Source organism: Panthera pardus, unplaced genomic scaffold, assembly GCF_024362965.1.
Source record: "Panthera pardus isolate Hobbes unplaced genomic scaffold, ASM2436296v1 HiC_scaffold_15, whole genome shotgun sequence".
Classification (NCBI taxonomy): domain Eukaryota; kingdom Metazoa; phylum Chordata; class Mammalia; order Carnivora; family Felidae; genus Panthera; species Panthera pardus.
In genome coordinates, this window is record NW_026526710.1 from 22,113,290 (window position 1) to 22,136,442 (window position 23,153).

The 23,153-nt window shown below is 49.4% G+C and overlaps 2 protein-coding genes across 7 annotated transcripts in view; one reads left to right on the forward strand and one right to left on the reverse strand.

The window, feature by feature from the left end:
* Positions 1-751: 751 nt before the first annotated feature.
* COMT (catechol-O-methyltransferase) lies at positions 752-6,808 on the reverse strand. Of its 3 annotated transcripts, none has more exons than XM_019435572.2 (5): positions 6,519-6,808; positions 5,558-5,751; positions 5,068-5,199; positions 4,670-4,731; positions 1,491-1,630 (listed from the first exon to the last, which is right to left on the reverse strand). In XM_019435572.2, exons 1-4 carry the CDS (start codon positions 6,796-6,798, stop codon positions 4,690-4,692), a joined length of 648 nt encoding a protein of 215 aa, XP_019291117.1. In that variant the 5' UTR covers positions 6,799-6,808; the 3' UTR covers positions 1,491-1,630; positions 4,670-4,689. The 3 variants fall into 3 exon arrangements, with proteins under 3 accessions (XP_019291115.1, XP_019291117.1, XP_019291116.1); XM_019435571.2 differs by having other exon boundaries at positions 4,670-4,794; XM_019435570.2 differs by lacking the exon at positions 4,670-4,731 and having other exon boundaries at positions 752-1,630.
* The window catches only part of TXNRD2 (thioredoxin reductase 2), a 66,218-nt gene continuing 49,758 nt past the window's right edge, over positions 6,694-23,153 (forward strand). For all 4 annotated transcript variants that reach the window (XM_053902257.1, XM_053902258.1, XM_019435567.2 and 1 more), the window contains exons 1-2: positions 6,694-6,808; positions 21,174-21,459. In XM_053902257.1, the coding sequence (XP_053758232.1) occupies positions 21,351-21,459 (109 nt within the window). In that variant the 5' untranslated portion in view covers positions 6,694-6,808; positions 21,174-21,350. The remainder of the gene's footprint in view (positions 6,809-21,173; positions 21,460-23,153) is intronic.

The following is a 23,153-nucleotide window of genomic DNA, read 5'->3' on the forward strand; positions in this document are numbered from 1 at the left end:
CTGTGATCCCTTTTCTACACACTCAGAGGAGAGGGCTTGCTCCTGGGTGGTTAACTGGGACCTGGGTCCCAGGGTGGTGTCCTGGCCAGAGGTTCGTCTACATGCAGGTGGGCTCAGCCAGGATGGGGTGAGGGGGGTGGGGTGGGTAGAGGAATCCCTAAGGAGCCTCTGAGGGAGCCAGAGGGCCAGTGTTGGTTTAGGCAGCTGTGGATTTAGAGAGATGCAAACTAATTCTACTTGCCAGAGTTGGTCTGAGCCCACTCTTCCATAAACAAGGCCAGGAAGGACTGGGCAAGTTGCTTCTACTCACTGCCACCCAGGGACCCCAAGGGGCCAGGTGCCAGAGACTACACCCTGCACTGTGGTGGGGCCCCATGTCTACCTTTCCCTAGTATCTGCTTGGTCAGAAATGGACACAGAGGCTGACCAAGTGCCCTGTTCCAGTTTCCCGGGACAGTCTCCAGACGGGGGCTCACCCAGTCACCAGATGGGGGCTACGGACATTCCTATGGGGATGCAACAGGTACCCTCAGCCTGGCCAAGTGCCCTGTTCCAGTTTCCCGGGACAGTCTCCAGATGGGGGCTCACCCAGTCACCAGATGGGGGCTACGGACATTCCTATGGGGATGCAACAGGTACCCTCAGCCCGGCCACATGAGCCCCCAGGCCAGCATTAGCATCTAGTGAAGGGGAACACTGTGTGTGGTGCCAGAGTTGATGGCACCACAGGAGAGAAGGAGCAGGGCAGCAGTTAAAAAGAAGCACTAAGTTGATCTCTTTTATTTAAATATTTAGATTTTTAATTTCTTTTTTAGCATCTTTTAAATGTGATACTGGCATATAGGATTATTAACACTGAGCTGATGTTAGTAAAGTTGTGTTTCATTCTTTACAAGAAGGTGAAAGAATGCAGGAATCACAAGTGGATAGTTGTTGGGCACAGTGCCATCACTGAGGCATTGCTGCCACCTGGTGATGGCAAACCTGAAGGACAGACTGAGTGCACAGCCCAACAGTTTCCAAATGTTCCCAACTCCGCCCCCCCCCCCCCCCCCACTTCCAATGTCTGCTGAATATGTCAGTGCCTGAGGACCTGTCGATGTAAGAAACCTAATTGATCGAAAATGCTGGTGGGAGTGAGTGACACCATCACAGGCACCACCTGTTCTGATTGGTATTTACAAACGTACTTTCCAGATGTATTGCAGTGATTGTGCATGGTAAGCTGGCTGCACTTAGGGTGGACCAGTGGTGACAGCCCAGAGTCGCCGTGCAGAGGGTCCAGTGTAGGCAGGCTTTGGCCTCACAAACCTCAAGTGTGCTACATTGAGGACAGACCCCAGAACTGCAAAAGCAGGGTTGGCGGGAGTGCATCTGTTGTGCTTTTCATAACCAGGCTTGGCAAGGGAGCCTGGAGCAGGGTGGGTGGTCAAGGCTGTGCTGGGCCATCCTGGCCCATGTAGACAGCCTTCTCGAGGCCATCCACTGCTGTCGAGTACTCCAGGTACGAGGTGAAGTGTGTGCACTCAAAGCGGCTGCTGTTGCGCACATATGCCAGGAATTCTGGTGTTCCTGGGCAGATGACGTTGTCGGCCAGCAACACTGTCCCCTTCCGTAGCAGGCCACACTCCTGCAGGGGACAGATGGTGGGAAGGGATGAGGGTGACAGGTGCCCATTAAACCAACCACAAATGGGGAGGTTAGGTGCTCTTGGCCAGGTGGAGGCTCCACACACTGGCCTCTGTCTGGCCTGGAGTCAGCTCCTGGCATGAGGGTCTCCCCACTGCCTTCCATCTCCTCCCTGGCAGCAGCCACTCCAAGAAAGGGCTGTGCTGAGCACAAATCCTGCCTCCAGAATGTGGCTCTGTGAGGGCGAATCTTTTGCTCTTTGTTAGGTCCTGCATCCCCAGCCCCTAAAACAACATGTGGCACGCACAGTGGCTAATAATGCTAGCTGGATGAGTAAATGGAGGAGGCAGTGGAGCCAGGATTCAGGCCACAGGACTGATTCAAGGCTAGTGGGGCCCTCAGTCACCCAGTGCCAGGAACACATGGTTCTTCCAGGTGAGATGCCTGGTGCCCAGCGCACGGGCTGCTGTGCACTGTCACTGGAGGTCCTAACGCCTGACGAGGGTGACCCTGGAGGGATGGGGGTGGAGGCAGGGCAGACATCCCCACCAAGAAGCCTGCCCCTTGGGGGTTTGCCCTGGACATCCCCAAACTCTGGCATTTGAACACCCTATCTCTACCAATGCCTGGGCCTGGGCTCTACAGAAGGAAGAAGCAGCAGCTGGACCCAGCCAGGATGGTGAGCTGGGGGTGGAGCTGCCTAGAATATAGGAAACAATAGAAAAAAACTTTGAGAGGAAATGGTTGCCTGTGGAAGAGGGTCAGACCAGGGCAATGGGTCACACCAGTTGCCTTGTCCTAGATTTAACTTTGGAAGCATGGAGCTTCTTTTTCACACGATCATAAAATTAAAAAAAAAAAAAAAAAAAAAAAGCAATGCCAAACATCAGAAGCAAAATCAAAGTGACCCCAGGAGTGTCTCAAATTGCCAGCAGGACCACACATAATGGGCATCTCTAAGTGATTTTAAAACATGGGGATTTAACTCTGTACCCCTCCAGGGATGTGCCCTAGGACAGAGTCTTACAAGGGTCTCAGTTCTGGTGGTGACCACAGTCACTTTCAGCCTGTGGGCTGTGGGGGAAGCCAAGGGTCCTCTGGCCAGAGTGGAAAACACAGCTGTGAGGTCAGTGAGGCTAGGGACAATCCATGAGCCAGAATTTAAACAGAAAGTACCACTGTGAAGCATGGGGCGTTTTCTCTTCTAAAAAGAAAACTCCCTAGCAATCTTGGCCAGAAAAACCTAAAACAGCTATCCGGGAGAAGGCACCCTGGCCCAGGCCCTAGAAGGGGAGCTGAGGTCTCCGGCGGGAAATGGACAAGGTGAGCCAGGAGTAGGGCTCTGAGCCTCATATGTGGGGTCGAGCTGCTCGGGAGCTGACTTCAGTAGGCACTGCTGGCCCCAGCTGGGACAAGTCATCAGACACTAAAAACCGAGCTGACCATGAAAGAAGGAATGAAAGGAAGAAGCTTTGGACGTGTTTGGAGGGTGCTGGGGCCTACCCATCCTTGAAGAAACTGGTCAGAAGGGAGAGAATGGCAGCACTTACCCCACCTTTCACCACACATCACGCCTCCTGATGGAGGACACAGACCCCCTGGAGAAGCCCACCCCGTCTGAGCAAACCTGAGCAAACCTGCTGGGAGGGAACAGCCCTCAGAGGACCAGGTAGCCTGTACTTGAGGTGCTTTTAAACTCTGTGGTTCCTTTTCCACTGGGTGTGTGCCAGGCTTAGTGACTGTCTTGTAACAAAGAGAAGGAGGCAGAAGTGGCAGTGTATGCCTTCAGAGACGGTTATACAAGGCATGATGGCTCCCTTATTGCTCCTTCCGTCTCTGTCACCCATTCCTGGCTGTGGGGAAAGCCAGCCGCCATGTTGTGAGGACACTCAAGCTGCCCTGTGGAGAGCCCGTGTGACATGGCAGTGGGGCCTCCTCAGAGCAGCCAGCAGCCCCAGGCTGACCCAGCATAAACCAAGGGCCCGCAGAGCCCAGCTGCAGGGCTTCAGAATGTGTGTTTAAAAAAGTAGTCATTCCCAATTCATGACTTCTTTTCTTTTGAGATAATTACCAGCTTTGAACAAGCAGCACTGAGAAAACTATTAGTTTCCTAGTTTCTAAATGGCAATATTTGCTACTTTTCTATAAATGCAGGCCCTTGTAATTATCATATACACCAAAGCTGCTGAAATCCCTTCCCCAATCCCTGTGCAGGCCCAGCTGGGTTGGCTGCCTGGCCTCTGCCCTCCACACCAGATTTCCAGGTTCACACCCCTGGCCTGGAGCTGGGCCTCCACCAGGCAGCTGTGGGGAGCTGTGCTCCCCACAGCTGCCTGGTTCCTGGGCCTTGGGTCTTCTTGACATCCCTCCACTGACCACCTATCTCAGCCAATGCAGGTGACCGGTCCAACTTCTAGCCCATGGATCCCCTCCCCACTCTCAGCCCTTCCCTGAGGTTTCCAGGTCTCTGCACCACCCTCTCTATAGCCATCTCTCCCCACTATCCCCAACAGGGATCTTTCCTGAGGATAGATCTAACCTTGTTCTCACCTGCTTAAAGCCCCTCATGTCCCCACCCTGTGTGGCATTCAAGGCCCTCCACACATGGCTCTGGCCCACATTCCCAGAACATCCTGTGCCCTCATAGCCCCCAGGCCAGGGCTGGTTCCTTCCTGCTGCATCCAGGCACCTGGCCCTCCATGCCTGCTCCAGAACCACTCACTGTGTGCAAGGTCCTGCCCAGCCTTCAGCCGTGGCTCCAATGGCCATGCATACCATGCTCATGGCCTCTCTTCCCTGGGCCGAGTGACCAGCCCCTGTGCGAGCTGAGATGGGTTAGCATGACACAGACAACATGGGACCCTTCCATGCTGGCCTCCAGGTGGGGAGGCCGTGGTGGGGCAAAACCTCCCCAGTTCTCAGTGGAGGGCCAAGTAGCCACTAAGTGTGATCTTGACTGCCCAGTTGGGACAGACAAGGTAGCGGTCATCAATATTAAGCTTCGTGGGTCAGCTCATTAACAGCCCATCCAGGGTTCTACCTGGGGATGAGGCAGCCTCCCTAGTCACCACTTTGGGGCTGGCCAAGCAGCAGCGTTAAGGGCTGGTATGGGATGGGGTATGAGGATGGTGAGATAGGGGTGCAGGGGGATGCACAATAAGGAGCCTTTGGGGAAAATGGGCAGGAGATGCCCTGTTAGTGTTCGCCCCTCCCTGCCGCCCCTGCACAGGCTACCTAGCGGGCCTAGCCGAGCCTTTTTGCCCAGAACCACCTTCCTCCCATCTCCACACCACCCCTGGGGCTTCCTCTGGCCCTCCATGCTCCGTGACCTCAGGTGGGCCTGCCCAAATCACCTGTGCCACCAGGGCCACCTGGGGCGGCCCCTGCACCAGCCACCAACACTGAGGCCCATGTGAACCAGGTGGGTGCAGAGCTCACCTCCAGGAGAAGAGTGTCTGGCAGGTACCGGTCCTTCCAGTGGTCAAGGAAGACCATGTCTAGCATGTCCACATCGTATTTCTTCTTCAGCTGGGGGATGATGTCCTGGGATGGCCCGGCCACAACGGTTACCTGGAATGGCACTCTGTTGGTGTCCACACCCAAATGGGACAGGCTACCCTTCCTGGACACTCAAATGTCCTTACCAATCTTCTCTGGGGTTCTGGGGAGATAAGTCTCCACTCTACCCCCTTCCCTCCAAGGACAGCCTGGGAGTTTCCTGCTCTGTGGAGTGGGGTGGCAAGACCTCCCTCACAGAGCTGCTGGGGGTTCCATGAAGCCTGGCCTAGGAGGTGCCATGAGGCCAGGCACAACAGGATAAATGTGGCCTTGAACTGCGTTGGGGCGACCCAAACCTTTCCCCTCCCCCCTTGCACCTGACCCCTGGTGTCTCAGTGTCCACATTTATCACCCTGGGGCAGCAACACACCCTGTCCTGCAGGCCTGCAAAGTCCAGCATCTGCTGGGTGATGGCGGCGTAGTCAGGGTTGAGCTCAATGGTGAGCAGTCGGGCCCCGGGCTCCAGCAGGCGGGCCATGCGCACGGCTGAGTAGCCGCAGTAGGCCCCCAGCTCTAGCAGCACCGATGGGCGCTGCTCCCGCACCACTGCATCCAAGATCTGGCCTGCGGGGCAGATGAGAGGGTGAGCACGGGCAGAGGGAAGTGACCCACTCCTGGTCTTGGACCTGCTCATTCCAAACTGAGCATCAGTCCCTACAGATGCCTGCCTCCCCTGTTCCCCTTGTCCCACTAAACACACTCTCCAAACTCCCAGGGTCCCTCAGGCCTCTGGGTCTCAGCACACTCTGGTCCCTCTCTTTCAGATGATTCTTGGCTGACCCCAACTCGTCCTAAACGAGAGCTGCCCTCTGTAGAAGCCCTCACCCCACCCTGCCCATGAGGGCCCAACTCCCAGGAGTGCAGCACAGCACATGCCTGTGCCCCAGGCTGGAGTCCAAAGGTCAGGAGGGGGCCCTGGTGCCTGCGCTGGGCAGAGTCCAAGGAGCTCTGTACACCCTCATGACCAGCAGGGACAGCCAGGAACCCACTGCCTGCCTTGCACCCTCACCCAGCTCCATCAGACGGCATGCCAGTGCCAGGCCTACCACCAACTCGTAGGTGAGTAGGTATGGGGCAAGGAAGGGTCCCAGGCAGTTTATCAAATGTTCCTCCTTCCCCACGAGGACAGCGATGTGGGTGTTGGGGTCTCTGCACAGCCTTTGCCCCTGGCCGAGGAAGGTGGGTGATCAGCTCCAGCCTCCAGGCTCCAGACAAGCCCCTACCCCAGCATCCAGAAACAGGGTGATAACAGGCCTCTCCTTTACAGGCTGTGCTGCTCCATCGGGGATCTCCATTCCCAGGCCCGCTACCTGCAGGCTGGGCTTGCCTACCTTTCTTGTCACCCACATTCATAGCCCACTCCTTCTGTAAACAGTAGGTATCGATGGCCTCCAGCACACTTTGTGGGTCCCCGGCCACCGCATGCTGCAGCACATGACGCAGGATGCGCTGCTCCTTGGTGTCGCCCATGAACAGGTTGTAGAGGGGCTGCAGGACTAACTCATTCCAGCAGATAAGGAGAAAGCCCGAGTAGGAGTGGCACAGCAGCAGCACCAGCAGCACCAGGCCCAATGAGAAGGCTGCCAACAGCAGGGGTGGGGCCTCCAGCATCTGAGAAGGGGTAGGGATAGGGTGGAGTGAGAAAGAGGGGGGAGAAGGGGCAGGGCAGAGAGCCAGGCGGGAGGCAGCGGGCTTCAGGGCCTTGTGGCTAGCCTGGAAGCCCTGCAGCCAGCTCTGGAGCTCAAACCACCCTGGCGTTAACTGCAGACCTGCCCCTCCTGGCTTCCTCACACTCTCCTCAGTTTGGGGGTGCTGCCAATGCTGATGGGGGCCCAGGGTTCAAGAAGCTAGCTATGAGTCCCAGTTGCCTGGCTCATCTCAACATCAGGGGAATGCAGACCTTTCTGCCCCCAAACAGCTTCCTGCCCCCAGGGCTGTGCCATCAGGTGCACAGAGTAGGTATGTCTGGCTGTCCTGCCTGGGGACCTGCTGATCACAGCTCTCCTCCCTGGGTGCTTTCCCAGACAGCCTGGGTCAGCTGCTGCTCTGACAGAGGTGGGCACAGGGGAGGCTCTGTCCTGTGTGCAGCCCCCTTGGGTGCTCACACCAGGAACAGTCCAGGAGGTTTGTGTGGCCCTTTAAGTGAGTTCTCAGGTAAGAACACAGGCGGTCCCCAGGCCAGGCACTCAGGGCATAGACTCACTCACCACTTCCCTCAGGGATGGCCACACGTCATGTGTCTGTCCCAGAATGAAGGCCAGTCCTGCCTCCTATACCATAGGTAAGCGAGACATGCCAGCTCTATCAGACAACTAACGACAAGTGTGGCACAACCTCCCCTGGCAAGCCACCCTTTAGTCAGGTAGCTCAGAACCCAGTCAGGTGGGGCCCTGGAGATACAGACAAGGCTGAGCCACTCAGCCCTGGGTTCCTCATTAGCACAGAGCAGAGTTCAAGATATTCAGGGTAGATGCTGAGATTTCAGGCTAGACCCCTTATAAAATGGTTAAGGACAAAATAAAGAGGAACACGGAAGCCTCTGTTGGGGCCCATGGTTGCCACAGATTATTCACAGGAAAGGCTTGCTGAACCACAGCCACCACCATACAGGACTCTGCACTCCCAGAAGCTCCCATTTGGAAAGGCACATCAGGGAGAGCAGGCAGACTGAGGGCCTCGGTGGGAAGAGTACTTTGAGGACCGTTGAGGGCTCCAAACCCCCACACCTTGGACCATGAGGAGACAGTGGTGGCTTGGAGAACAGGGCAGAGGATGAACAGGAAGCTGAGACTCTGCCCCAGGTGAGTGTAGACACCCAGATGCCGGTGGTATAGGCCATGTGGCCTATTTACACAAGGCAGAGTGGATGTATTCGCAACAGGTCGGAGTATGCACATGCAGTGGCCCCGGTTCCTTGGCCCACACTTGCTCTTCTGCTCCCAGTGCTACCCTGACCTTCAGAGTCACTCTCATAGCCGGCTCCTGCCCTCCATGCCGATTGAGGGGTCTGTGTGCTCCTTCTCTGAGCTCAGCAGCAAGACAGATAACATTTGTGCAGAATTCGTTTGCCTTTAGATAAACACCAACAGAAACTGTAGCCTAAAAATGACCAGGGTCCAGATATCTGGGCCCCTTCCCAAAGGCCAGCCCTGCCCACCAGGGCAGCACTTCACTTTTCCATCCTCTGAGAGCAAAAGGCCCCAAAGAGGTAGTGAGATGTCCCCTGCAGTGTCACCCGGCCAGGGACACCAGGGAGAGTCTCCCTGGTCCTCATCAGCACTGCCCTGCAAGTTATGACAGGATGTGCATCTGTCCCTTATGAAAAGCAGGAGAAATGAATGAACCACTTTGCTTAAGCCATATTTCCCCAGGAAAATAACTATAAATTTGGAAATGACATAGAAGACCAAGAGTGAGTTACAAAGAACACATACAAATCAATGAGAAAAAGATGATCCAAAGAGAAAAAGGGGCCAAGAGGGCAAATACACAGATTACACCAGAAGGCCCAAAGTCCAGAGCAGGTATGGCAAGTCTTGGCACCACAGTGGGGTGCCCCTGCCTGCGGTGTGCCCTGGGTCCCACCATGCCAGAAAGTGTGAATCGGGTATTCTGTCTGCCATAGCTCCAGGGGCCACCCTGGGAAAGGGCTCCCGCAGGGCAGCATGCACCATAACCCAGGAGGCAGATGAGCGGACACAGGGTGGGGGGTGGGTACAGTGGATAAGGGCAGAGTTTCTCTTTTCTAGGGGACAGATGACAGGGAACGATGAGGGGAGGCCCATGGAGCCTGAAGGAGCCAGAACTTTCCACTGCTCAGGATTTCCTAACCACACATCTGTGTTTGTTAGCATTACTACTAATACCCGTAGTAGTGTTTGGGTGATGGTATAATGCGTCATGTTGTTTTATTCTCTGTATTTAAAAAAATATCCAATAAAGGTTGGAAATATATATCAAAAATAAGAAGTAATATTCCACTTAAATAATCAATTACTTGCTGGACCCTGGAGTCATAAACTATAAATTTCAATCTCCATAATACTTGAATTCTGTTAAAAATTTGGCTTTTAGGGGCGCCTGGGTGGCTCAGTCGGTTAAGCGTCCGACTTCAGCTCAGGTCACGATCTCACGGTCCGTGAGTTCGAGCCCCGCGTCGGGCCCTGGGCTGATGGCTCAGAGCCTGGAGCCTGCTTCGGATTCTGTGTCTCCCTCTCTCTCTGCCCCTCCCCCGTTCATGCTCTGTCTCTCTCTGTCTCAAAAATAAATAAACGTTAAAAAAAAATTTTTTTTTTTTAATTTGGCTTTTAAGTCTCTAATCTCTAGGTCTGTCTGTTCATAACTTTGCACAGCACTGTGTTCCTTAGGGCTGACAGGAGGGCACAGGGAGGGGCCACACCTGAAGGGAGGCTCGGCTTTGACCTTGAGTCCTGGTTACCTAACAGACATGCAGACAGAAAGCACAATGATGGGACTTTAAACCACCACAAGGGGAGGAGGGATCATCAGGAGGATAAAGGAAACTCAACCCTGGCCAAAAGGCCAGGGTATGGAAGCCAAATGGCATGCTCAGATCCTCTCTGTTTTATGTATGTTCAGACAGGCCATAAGGTAAGTTTTGAAGTGGCTCACTGAGCACAGTTTCATACATGCTTTCTTGACTACATTGAGGGTTGGAGGCAAAACTTCAGTGCAAGATCCTGGGATTCCTATCTCTCATGGCTGTTGACCTCAGGGCAGTGGTGGGCAAAGAAAAGCTGCTCATGGGCTTCAGTGTTTCACTGAAGAAGCTTTATAAGGCCTCCACAGATGATACATTTAGTATCATGAGGGCATGAAAGAAATGAAGACATAAATTAACAAAAATACATCCCATGTTCATGGACTGCAAGATTTGGTATTGTTAAGATGTCAATACCACCCAAAGTCATCTACAGATACAATGCAATTCCTATCAAAATTCCAATGGCATTTTTCGCAAGAATAGAAAAATCCATTTGAAAGATCATTTGGAATCTGAATAGCCAAAACAATTGTGAGAAAGAATAAAGTTGGAGGACTCATACTTCCTAATTTCAAACTTATTACAGAGCTATGGTAATTAAGGCAGTGTGGTACTAGCACAAGATAAACATATAGACTGACAGAACAGAACTGAGGCCAGAAACAGACACTCATATCTATAATCAAATTATTTCCTTCTTTCCTTAACTTCCCTTCCCTTCCCTTCCCTTCCCTTCCCTTCCCTTCCCTTCCCTTCCCTTTCCATTCCTTTCCTTTGTAAGAGAGAGCAAGAGCATGAGTTGGGGAGGGGCGGGGGGGGGGGGGGAGAGAATCTTAAGCAGACTTCAGGCCTAGCACAGAGGCCGATGAAGGGATCAATCTCACAACTGAAAGATCATGACCTTAGTTGAAATCAAGAGTTGGAAGCATAACTGATTGAGCCACTCAGGTACCATGATCAAATGATTTGGTAACAAGAGTGCCAGGATCACTCAATGGGAAAGAACAGTCTTTCTAACAAATGGTTCTGGGACAAGTAAATTCCCCTACAAAAGAATGAAGTTGGACTCTTACCACACACCACATACAAAAATTAACTGAAAATCAATCAAAGACTTGACTTTCAGAGCTAAAACTATAAAAGTCTTAGAAGAAAATATAGGAGTAAATCTTCATGACCGTGGATTTGGCAATGGATTCTTAGATATGGCTTCAAAAACACAGGTAACAAAAGAAAAAAAATTGAATTTCATTAAACTTAAAAGCATCAAAGGACACTATCAAGAGAACCAAAGGACAACCCATAGAATGGGAGGAAATATTTGCAAATCATGAATTCCTACAATGCAACAACAAAAAGACAACCCAATTAGAAAATGGACAAAGGTCTTGAATAGACATTTCTCCAAAGATCCACAAATGACCAGTAAGCATATGGAAAGATACCCAACATCATTATTCATGGCAATGCAAATTGAAACCACATGAGATACTACTTCATACTACCCATTGGGATGGCTATTTTCTTTTCTATTGTTTTTTATCTTTTTTTTTTAAGTTTATTTATTTACTTGGGGAAAGAGACAGAATGTGCACACACAAGCGGGAGAGGGGCAGAGAGGAGAGACAGCATCTCAAGTAGGCTCTGTGCCATCAGCGCTGAGCCCGAAACAAGGCTTGAACTCATGAACTGTGAGATCATGATCTGAGCTGCGATCAAGAGTCAGACACTTAACCGACTGTGCCAATCTGGCACCCCAGGATAGCTATTTAAAAAAAAAAAATTCTTCTTCTTTTTTTTTTTTTTTTAAACGGAAAATAGCAGGAGCACCTCGGTGGTTCAGTCAGTTAAGCGTCCGACTCTTGATTTCAGCTCAGGTCATGATCTCATGGTCCTGGGATTGAGCCCTGTGTCAGGCTCTGCGCTGAGTGTGGAGTCTGCTTAGGATTCTCTCTCTCCCTCCCCCTGCTCCTCTCCCACTTGCGTGTGCTCTCTCACTCTCCCCCTAAAAATCTATACATATGGGGGCGCCTGGGTGGCTCAGTCAGTTAAGCGTCTGACTTCGGCTCAGGTCATGATCTCACAGTCCGTGAGTTTGAGCCCTGTGTCAGGCTCTGTGCTGACAGCTCAGAGCCTGGGGCCAGCTTTGGATACCGTGTACCCCCCTCTCTCTGCCCCTTCCCCACTCATGCTCTGTCTCACTCTGTCTCTCAAAACTAAATAAATGTTAAAAAAAATTTTTTTAAAGATATGTGTGTGTGTGTGTGTGTGTTTGTGTGTGTAAAATAACAAACGTTGGTGAGGATGTGGGAAAACTGGAACACTTGTGCACTGCTGACAGCAATGTAAAATGGTGCAGCTGCTGTGGAAAACAGTTTGGTGGCTCCTCAAAAAGTTAAATATAGAATTACCATATGACCACCTATTCAACTCCTGGGTACATACGCAAAAGAACCGAAAGCAGGGACTTGAACCGATATTTGCATACCAATATTCATAGAGGCATTATTCAAAACAGCCCATCTATCAACAGACGAATGGATAAGCAAAATGTGGTGTGTCCGTACAATGGATTAGTACTTCGTCATTAAAATGAATGAGACAATGATTCATGCTGCTACATGGATGGATGAACCTCGGAAGACATCATGCTATGTAAAAAAAAAAGACAGAAAAGGGTAGACACTGTATGATTCCACTTCATGGAATAAGTAGAAAAAGCAAATCCATAGAGACAGAAAGTAGAATAGAAGCTGCTGGGGGCTGGGGGGGGGGGGAGGGGGAGGGGGAAATGTTGAATGAGTAAAGGGTTTGTGTTTTGGGGGGATGAAAAAGCTCTGGAAATGGTGACGATGGGTACACAAGATGAATGTAGTTAATACCGCTGAATTGTATAACTGTAGCATTGAAAAGGTTAAAATGGCAAATTTTGACTTCTGTATGTTTTACTACAGTCCAAAGAAAACAGTGGAAGACAAAACCGGCAACCCTGTTTGTGGCCCTCCCTGTTCCAAAAAAGGAATAGGGACGTGCCATTCCCCAGTAAGGAAGCAAGATCCAGAGAAACAACTGTTGCTCTCATCTCCCTGGGGCACCCAGGCACTCAGGAGTCTGTCTCCACCCTCCAGCTGTCTGCCCCCGGGGGGGGGGGGGGGGGGGGGGCGGGGGGGAGTGTAGCGGGTGGGGAGCTGCATAGACACCAGGGAGGGACGCCTGCCTCTACACTCGGGGTCCTTGGAGGCCGGGGAAGGGGCCTTCCTATCACAGCAGAGTCCGCTTGCCCTGTGTACTTCCTTCCAACGGGCCCACAGTGTATATGCAGCGTCCCTCTCTTAGACCTCTTTCCCCAGATGTCAAAAATAACACCCACCCCCCAACCTTCCTTATTATGGCCAAGCCACACTTGGCCACTTGCCACAAGGCCAGCCCTACAGGACAGAGCCCAAGATCCCGTTCTGCCTGGGAACTGGGGAAGCTCTGGCAGCTCACGGGCACTATCAGCAAGCCCCAGCAACTGTGTGGTTTCAGCCCTGCCCCTGGTGCAAGCTGAACACGGACTCCCCATTTCACTCTTCAAAGGTTGGATGGCAGCACCCACAGGGACCTTTGTCCCATCTCTGGTCTGCTGCTCACTGCTCACTAGTCTGGTAGCGATTCGGACTCCTGATCCAGTGCTCCCAACAAATGTCCATTACAGCAGTGAGGACAGGTTTTGATTCTATGATTCTGAATATACTCTGGAGGGTGGGTGGGAGGAGCTTCCAGAAGGTAGCTCCTGGGCTGGAAGTCCTTCCTGGCTTCTGGGGAGACCTTTTTGTCTCTCTGGTTGATCCTGCTCCTCCTATAGGAGCTTCTCAGTAGATTGAAACCCCCTTCTTCTTCTTCTTTTTTTTTTTTAACGTTATTTATTTATTTTGAGAGAGACAGCACGCACGTGAGCAGAGGGAGGGGCAGAGAGGAGGAGAGAATCCCAAGCAGGCTCTGCTGACAGCGCAGAGCCCGATGTGGGGCAAACCATGAGATTATGACCTGAGCCGAAATCAAGAGTCGGGACGCTTAACTGACTGAGCCACCCAGGTGCCCCCTGAAACCCCCTTCTTGCACCCCTGCTGACAATATGCCACCATGGTGCTAATTCTGTCTGCTTCCTTTCCTGTTGGCATGACTTTACTAAGGATAATTTGGAACTTCAATGGCTTCCGTGGGAAACTGCTGATCTCCCCTAGTGGCTCCTCTGAGACCTCTCCCTTCCATCCACTCTTCTCCTCCTTCCTAGCTTACCACCTTTGCTCCCCGTCCAGCAACCTTACATCCTCTGATATGACCCCTGCAAGCCCCTCCCTCCTCCTCCCAGTCCACCCTGCCATACCTTCCCCTTCCCTCCAGCCCCTCAGCTCCCATAGTCACTAGCATGTAGACCCCCTGCCCCACTGGGGGCTCTCAAAGGACTCAGGGCTTGCTGAGTAACTCACTGAGTAACTCACAGGGCTTGCTGAGTAACAAAGTAACTCACTGGGGTTGAAAAAAAAAAAAGCAAAATGGAAACAAACATTTAGTCCATGGCCTCCATAAGATTATATATCAGGGCAAAAAGATCTTAAAGGCCTCCTCCGTGAACACTGGTGAAAAGCTTTAGCCTTCCTATTGAACAGGTAACTAACCTGCTCTATCTGCCAGAAACATAAGGTCCAACTCTTATATAAACTAGTGAGTTTGGTATAATTGTATTTATGCCTGATGCATGGCTAAAAGTTTTAAATGAAACCATGAGATCTCTATTTGAATCTGTATGTTTATGTATGTAAGTATGTATGTATGTCCATACATGTGTGTATGTATGTATGGTATTTCTCTACCTCCAGGTGATATTACCAAATTAATTTATAAAATCCCTTAAAGTAGTTCTATCCTAATTGGCTTAGAGAAAAATAAGTACTTACATAAACTAAATCTTCCCCAAAACTCTCAGAAATATAAGAACCAACTCAACTGTTTCTCAAGTTAACATAATTTGAGTAATCCAGGACAGAAGACTGGCTTAATATTGTTGATTTAATGAAACAGGTGTATCTTTAGTGTTATCAATATTAAATGGATGCAAACATATATATTTTTTTAAGATTTTATTTTTAAGTAATCTCTATATGCAGCGTGGGGCTCGAACCCCCAACACCGAGATCAAGAGTCACCAACTGAGCCAGTCAGGTGTCTCACAAACATACATTTTTACTCCACTTGGTTTCCTAGTCAAATAAGCTAATATTCTATCTACTCAAAGTTTAGGATTGTACAAATGATAAATCTGATTTTCATCAAACTAAGTCCCTATTCTGACAAACTTTATTTTAACAATTATTGTGCTTTATAATATATCTGCCTAGGAGCACCTGGCTGACACATTTGGTAGAGCATGTGACTCTTGATCTTGGAGTCATGAGTTCAAGCCCCATGCTGGGGACAGAGATTGCTTAAAAAAAAAAAAAAAAAAAAAAAAAAAATATATATATATATATATATATATATGTACATACATATATACAACATATGGCTAAAATTATATATATATATATATATACGCACACACACATATATATATGTACACACATGGCTAAGACGTTACTTTAAAAAATATATATATATAGCTAAAAAATATATATACATACACACACATATATATGTATCTGCCTAAAAACTGTCTCCAAAATCTTTCTGGTAATTTGTAACCTTAGAGTTTTGCCAAGTTAGGTTACATAATACATATTCTTTGACTATCTAAATAATTTTTACATAAGATAAAGTGCTGGAACATTCATTATTAATTATAGTTTAAGTTTTATACTCTTGACTTCTTGTTTTTATATGGTACAGAAGGCTAATGACATTTGGGTCCGTTAATAAGTCTGTTCTTCTTGCCACATTAAAAAAAATTGTACTATTCAGAGTATATACCTCTACAGATTACAAAATGGCATATTCATAAAATTTGTTAATCTGTTACAGAATACCAGTGTATGGCTGACAATTCACAATTATCTACTTCCTTTCTTTATCTATAAAATAAATGTTGCAAATGGCTAAAAATTATAATCATTTTATGAAAATAAAACAACTACTAGAAACAATAAGAGTGAAGGGAAACAACTTGTAAACAAAGAATGTGAGAAAAATAGGATGTGTTTCACATGAAAAGTATGCAAAGAATGTATAATTTGTTTTTGTTAAGGAAAGAATAGTGATTTTGTCCTGGAGTTACATTTTCAAAAGGGGAAAGTATAGGACAAAAACCTGAATGGATATAGAAAGTTGTATAAAGTTTGTGGTAAAAGGAATTTTATGTTATGAGATCCAAGCTGGCTAAGATTAAATGGATTCATATATAATTTTTGAAATGAGCTTTACTATCAATAACATCCTCATGCAAAACTAGAGTTTGGTTTTCTTTCTGCTAAAACAACAAAACTTCTTGAATCACTGGTCTGCTTTTAATGAGAAATTGTAAAAGGCTTTTCTTTACCCTTTGAGTAATCTTTACCAATCTTTACCTTTTGAGGAAATAAAGATCCTCTATGTTATCAAAATAATTTCCTGTGTTTTGTGTTATTACCATGTTCTTGATTACTTAAGAGAACCTGGTCTTCTCACTATCCAAAGAGCCAAGTTTTGTTTTGGTTTTGTTTTTGTTTTTACAATCATGTTATCTCCAATATTTACTTTTCGATTCTTTTATTGACACTTTGGTTAAGTAAATAACCAAATATTGTTTCATAGTGACCTGGGATCCTATTTAGTCAAGCATGCAAACCTTCTGACATTTTTGACAACTCTACTTTCCCCAAATCAAATTCTAAGTGATCTTCTTGATTTCAAGCTCGCTTTGGGATTTCCTAGAGGGTCTCTGGAAGATCTCAAAGGATCTGTTCTTTCACCTTGTAAAAAAGACATGTTAAACTAATTAATTTTTTTTTTAATTTTTTTTAACATTTATTTATTTTTGAGACAGAGAGAGACAGAGCATGAACGGGGGAGGGGCAGAGAGAGAGGGAGACACGGAATCGGAAGCAGGCTCCAGGCTCTGAGCTCTGAGCCATCAGCCCAGAGCCCGACGCGGGGCTCGAATTCACGGACTGCGAGATGGTAACCTGAGTTGAAGTCAGACGCTTAACCGACTGAGCCACCCAGGCGCCCCAAACTAATTAATTTTAATTGACCTGTTGGATTTCCTGAAAGGCACTGTCAGATAAAACATGTGGCTCAACCTTCCAAAAATGATGTTTTTATGAATAGATGTTATTAATATAAGGATGTCAGAAATCATATAAAGTTCCTATAAATTTGCCAGCACCCTCAGAGACCAGGAAATGTCCTGGTATCATATTATCAGTCATAATTCCAGTTAATATGGTATGGATGTTATAGAAATGACCAAGTTTTATTATCAGTTGTGTTTTTTACTTATTTTATTTATTTATTTATTTATTTATTTATTTATTTATTTATTTAAAAAATTTTTTTAGAGAGGGGTACCTGGGTGGCTCAGTTGGTTAAGCATCTGACTTCAGCTCAGGTCATGATCTCATAGTTTGTGAGTTCAAGCCCCACATCAGGTTCTGTGCTGACAGCTCAGACAGAGCCTAGAGCCTGTTTCAGATTCTGTGTCTCCCTCTCTCTCTGCCCCTCCCCTGCTCATGCTCTGTCTCTCAAAAATAAACTTAAAAAAAAAATTTTTTTTTTAAATTTTTTTAGAGGGTGGGCACGTGAGCAGGGGAGAGGAGCAATGGGAAGGAGAGAGAAAGAATCCCAAGGCTCAAGCCCTGGGATAATAGTCTGAGCAGAAATCAAGAGTTGGAAGCTCAACTGACTGAGCCACCCAGGTGCCCCAGTGGTGGTGTTTTTACAAGGGATTCTCATCATATCTTTAACCCCTGGCCATTTAAGTCTTTGTCACCCACAGATAGTTTTTGTTTCGCTCTGCTGCTTCTGCAAAAGCATTTGCAATCAGCTACAGGCCAGAGTGGTTTGTCTTCAACCAGAAGGGACTGTCTCCAAGATCCATGGTAAGGAATATGACAGGTACCTGGGGTACAGACTTCTGATGGCCTTGCTTCAGTAACTCTGAAATGTTATGGGACTGAGTAAGGCTTTCCAGAGCTCTAGTGGAGAAACTGATGGGCTCATGAAACTAACCAAGATCAAGCAGGACAAGAATTAACTACATGGAACAGAATAAACTGATAAAGGATGATTATAATTTTGTATGGCTTTAGTCTGGAATATTCTTGGCTCTTTAGTATTCTATTTTCCGGGTTCAAAAAAAAAACCACTTTTTTTTTTAAGTGTATTTATTCCGAGAGAGAGAGAGAGAGATTGAGTGCATAGGTGCGTGTGCATGAGCAAGCAGGGGAGGGGTTGAAAGAGGGAGAGAGAGAGAATCCTAAGTAGGCTCTGCACAGTCTGCACCGAGCCCAACACAGGGCTGAAACTCACGAACTGTGAGATCATGACCTGAGCTGAAATCAAGAGTCATACACTTAACTGCCTGAAACACCCAGGTGCCCCTTCTTTTTTCTCTTAAGCTGCCCGTGAGTCGTAACACTCCAGCAAGTTAATAGTTTTGTAAACAAAACCAAAGCATTTATCTTTTTCTCCGTTTCTCCAAAAATTGGGAACTATTATTAAGTATTCTTATTTTCATGGCAATATAGTTATTTGCATAGATTCAGTAAGAACCTGTCCTCTTTGTGATAGGACATAACTTGAAAAGGCTGGTTATATAACCAAGGAATGTCATATTTGAAAATGACGCGTGGAATCAGACATGACCAGACAGTTTTGAGAAACTACAGTTGATTTTACAAGGAGGCAGTGCTTACAAAGCCCTCTTGAAAAAAACCAGGCTGGTACTTGGCTTACATAAGATCCTAGCCTTACTCTCAAGGTGAGCAAGGAACATCCCTTCCTGGCAGACCCAGGAACCCTAAGGTATTTGGGGGGACCTTGAGTAGAGAGGAACTCACCCAAATCTACAGGTGAACTGATAGTGAGTTCTTGTTTTGGCTTCCTAGCCTTGAAAGGCTTTTAAAATTCCAATCTGAGATTCCCCATAAAAATGTTTCACAAAGCAAACTTAACAAGGCCTATGTGGTCAATTGCCATTTTTGCTGCACTTATGTAAATAATCAGGCCAAATTTAACGAGACCAGAATGATTTTGTAAACAAAAATAATCTTTGTGTGATTATCTTTGATCAAAAAGGGAAGTGGCTGCAGAGGGAAATGTTATATCTCAATGGAAAAGAATAATACAAACTTGTGGGTTATCAGATTCTAATCCTGTTTATTGTGTTTGAGGTTTTACTATACTACCTATGAACTGGACTGCATTCTTCCATCTTATATATTTTGTCAGCCCTTACCCAACCCTCAGCTCTTCTAGATTCCTTCAGCATCTCACTACAATTCTCCAAATTGATGTTTCCAATTTTTCTCCCTTCCCTCCTGACTTGGCATCACTGAGAACTAAAACCTGACTGCCCAGACCCTTCCTGGGACTCCAGTTGTCCTGTTGCTGCCCTTTTTCCTCCAGGATCTGAAAAAGTCCCGCATGCTGAAGCATGAAGACAATTTGATATAACTCTCAAAGAGCTCATCACACAACAAATCATGTGTGCGCACCTTCATTCCTGGAGCTGCAGCTGCATGGGCCACTCAGAAGTCCATGGGAATTCCCACATCTTCCATGCTCTGCTTGGGGAAATAACCTTGACTGTGACACTGATGTCTATACTATATGACCATAAACACTCAAAACTGCAAACTGGGAAATCCACGGGATTTCCACAATGGTCCTCACTCTACAACCTAGAGATGTTAGGGGTCAATGTCTAAACTCTTCCCAACTGGCCATCTGTGGGACTCAAAAACCAGGTTTATGGTCAGCTCCAACCCTTAATCTTTGCTTTTCTTTCTGTTCCCATAGAAATGCCCCTCATTAAATGCGTGATCACTGGCACCATCCAGCAAGTATCCTCTACTAGCGAGTTCCAACAGATGGTTCAACAAAAGGTGATCAAATGGAAATGGGCTTATATTATTCAGCAGAAAGAACATCTCTTCTTTCCTTTAACAAGAGGGAGAGACCTGCCAAAGACTCTTTCCTTGACCAAACTCTATCCAGGCTCCTCTGAGCCTTCTTCTCAACTAGGCCTCAACCTTGGCCTACAAAGACTTGAACAAACACTAAATAGCATCTAACAGCTCAAAGTTGCATCCTTAGGATGACCTTAGCCCCCTTAAGGTGCATGCCAGAGAAAACTCCAGGCTTCCCAAAGAAGTGACTGTTCCAACAAACACCTGAGGATAGGGCTCCATCTCCAAGTCGCTGTGGGAGCTTTCATAAGCATGACTTAGCACATCCAAATGGGTGTTACACAGACCAGCTTCCTCTTCCCACTTTTCGTAACTTCTCACTTCCCTGACTCACTCCTGCCATCCCCCTCCCCCACTCACTCACTCTTCTTTCCAAAGGCCCAGTGCCTCTGAACAAATCTGAATGGAGCTCAGCTCTTTCCCCTACTGTGGGTAGTTACTGAATAAAATCTGTCCTTACTGCTGTAACTAGTGACCAGCTGTGTTCGTCTATGGCACTTCTCTCCTCACTAGGCCCGACACTGCTCCTCAGAGCACCTCTGGGAGTTGGGAGGCAGCAGGCAGTAGGCAGTCAGGGAAGCTCAGTCCCAGGCAATTGGTCAAGAAAAGTCCCTGACTTTAAAAACTGAAAGGCTGGTATAACAGGTCCATTCTGGAGTGACTTCCTCTTTCTCAACATTCTCACATGGGGATGGGGCCACACCACCCTCACCCAGCTCTTGCTGGAGTGTTGGGCTCCAGTCATTTCCTTTCCCTCATGGCAGCCATTTCCCTGAAAGGAAAAGCCTGGAGGTACCCCAGGGGTCAATCCATCAGGCCTCCAGGGGGAAACTTGTCACTGAGCTCCTCCAGGCCTTGACACCCACAATTCTCCCACTCCCAAGTGTCTGATCCCAGCTCAAAGATCAAGTGTGACCTCTGCAAGCCCATCAAGTCAAAGCACCCCCCCCCCCCGGGAGATACCTCATCTTGAGGTCTAGATCCCTATAGAAGGCCGGATACCCTATCCTTGTCTAGAACCCTATCCCCAAGTCGGATCTTCCCGTTCCAACACAGATCTGCTACTCCCTCAACCCAGTCTGGTATCACAGCCCCTTCCGTCCAGAGATTCCCACCCAAGGTCGGATCCTTTCTCACAGGCATCCTAATTTCCCACCCCGCATCCGGAGTTCCTCACCCCAGGACAGACCCCAGATCAGATGCACCCCAGGTCCGGAGACCACCCCCCCCCCCGCCCCCCACCGCAGATGAGGTCCGCCCCAGGTCGAAGAAGAGCCCCCCTCCCCACCCCAGATCAGATCCACTCCAGGTCCGGAGACCCCACCCACCCGGGTCAGATCTGTCCCGGGTCCTTAGAACCCCACCCAAGGCCGGATCCCCGCGGTCCGCCAGCTCACTCACTTCGCTTTCGGCGGCGGCGGCGGCGGCGGCGTCCTTGGCCAGGCGGACCCGCCCCGGGCCGGCGCAGGCAGCGCCGCGGACAGCCCCGGGCGCCCGAGAGGCCCCGCGTGGCTATGGCGGTGATGGCGATGGCGGCTGCGCTGCGGGGACCCAGCGGGCGCTTCCGGTGGCGGACACAGGCCACGGCGGGCGGGGTGCGGGGCTCGGCACGGGGCGCAGCAGGTAGGGCGGGGCAGGCTCTCTGCGCCGGGCGGGGGTCGTCCAGGAGGGGGGGCGTCCTCCAGGGGTTGCCCACGTGGGGGTGTCCCCGCGAGCAGCATTCTGGGCTGGGACAGGAGTCTGCAGGCTTCCAGGCTCTCCAATCCCCCTTCCAGATGGGGAAACAGCTGCGGGACGCCGCTGGAGGTTCTGCTGGGTGAAATGATCTGTGCTTGCAGCCCCACCCCCAGCCAAGTATATAGTCCTGGTGATTATGGTGGTTGTGACTCACCTCCTGAGGTTACCAGGCGCCATCACCTGCACACCCCATTAGTCACACTTGGCCACCTCCTCCCTGAGTCCCTAGTGGCCACACACAGCAGGTGCTCAGTATTTGCACTGCTTAGAATCATTGACGGGAGACTTCCAAACTGATGGGCTCACTGCTTACAGTGCTGTGCAGGTGCCCTGGGGAGGAGACAATCCCTGGCCAGTCCTCCTGGAGCCCCCAAGGATCATTAACCAAACCAGGTTATTAACCGTACACCAGGCATAGGGGATGGCCCCAGGCTCCAGAGTAGGGGCTGCGTGCTGGGGCTTACAGGAGGGTTGGCACCCAGCCTGCAGGTCATGGTCCCCAGAGCAGGCCACAGTGCCATCACATCTGCCATGGTGGCATGGCCAGTCCCACATGTGGTGACATCTCCCCACCACATGCCTGCACAGTGACCGACTCCTAGACCTTGTCCCTGGATGACTCCCCATGGGGAACCAGCATTGAGGGGCCTGTGAAAAGAAGGGATGAGGCCTCCTTCAGAGGTGGTGGCTGTGGGAGGAAGAGCAGCAGGGTGCTTGGTGGAATGAAGCTGACAGCATGCGTAGATGGGCAAAGTTGTGTGGCCTTAGGGAGCCTAGGGGATCAAGTGGCCCTGCAGAGGCCTGGGAGGTGGGGAGATGGAGTTGCTCTTTAGAGTGGCTTTGCTGACCCCTGGGACTTTGGCCAGGGCACCCCATCTTTGAAAGCCTCCTTGCTGCATGAGTAAGGTGGGATGTTCATGAGGATTAAACGCAGCTGTGCAGTGGGGCCCTCACCCCACTTGGCGAGAATAAAAGATGTATAAATAGGAGCTGCTGCTGCTGCTGCTGCTGCTGCTGCTGCTGCTGCTGCCACGAGCCCAGGGCCCTTCCGGCCACTGTAACCTTGGCCTTAGGGCAGAGTGGGGTGGCCTTGGAGTGGAGTTTTTTGTTTCTACCTGGGCAACACAAAAGATTCTGCCTCCATGACCCTTGGGCAGCAAGGGGAAGGAAGCCCCAAAGCTAGAGCTTAGCTGCAGTGATGAGGAGCTGACAGGACCTGGGCACAGTGCCAACCCCCAACAAGGATGCCCAGAGCTAATTTTGAGCCTCCTCCTCCATCTCAACTGCAGCTTTCTGTCTGAAAGCAGGAAGGCACCTGCCCCATCCCAGGCTTGGGGGTGGCCCATGCCACCCCTGGACAGGAACCAGAATGACACTGCTGTCACCTGTCCCCTAACACCTGTTACCAGGAAGGATGCACGATGCAGGGAATAGTCACAAAGGGACTCCCAAGGTGGTCCCCTGAGGTGGTCAGTGTGCCTGTGGGCACACAGGAAAGCCTCCACTTGCCCTCCCAGAGCAGTGCACCATTCATTCAGCCTTGTCAAACTTGCTGGGGGCCAGGCCCCTGGTTCAGAGGG

Bases quoted from the DNA above. Each gene is read 5' to 3' on its own strand.
- COMT (XM_019435570.2), bottom strand. From the start codon at position 6,798: ATGCTGGAGGCCCCACCCCTGCTGTTGGCAGCCTTCTCATTGGGCCTG. The intron at 5,752-6,518 runs GTAGGCAAGCCC...TCTGCCCCGCAG, and splicing joins GAATGTGGGTGACAAGAAAG to GCCAGATCTTGGATGCAGTG. The intron at 5,200-5,557 runs GTGTGTTGCTGC...GTGCCATTCCAG, and splicing joins TTGCAGGCCTGCAGGACAGG to GTAACCGTTGTGGCCGGGCC.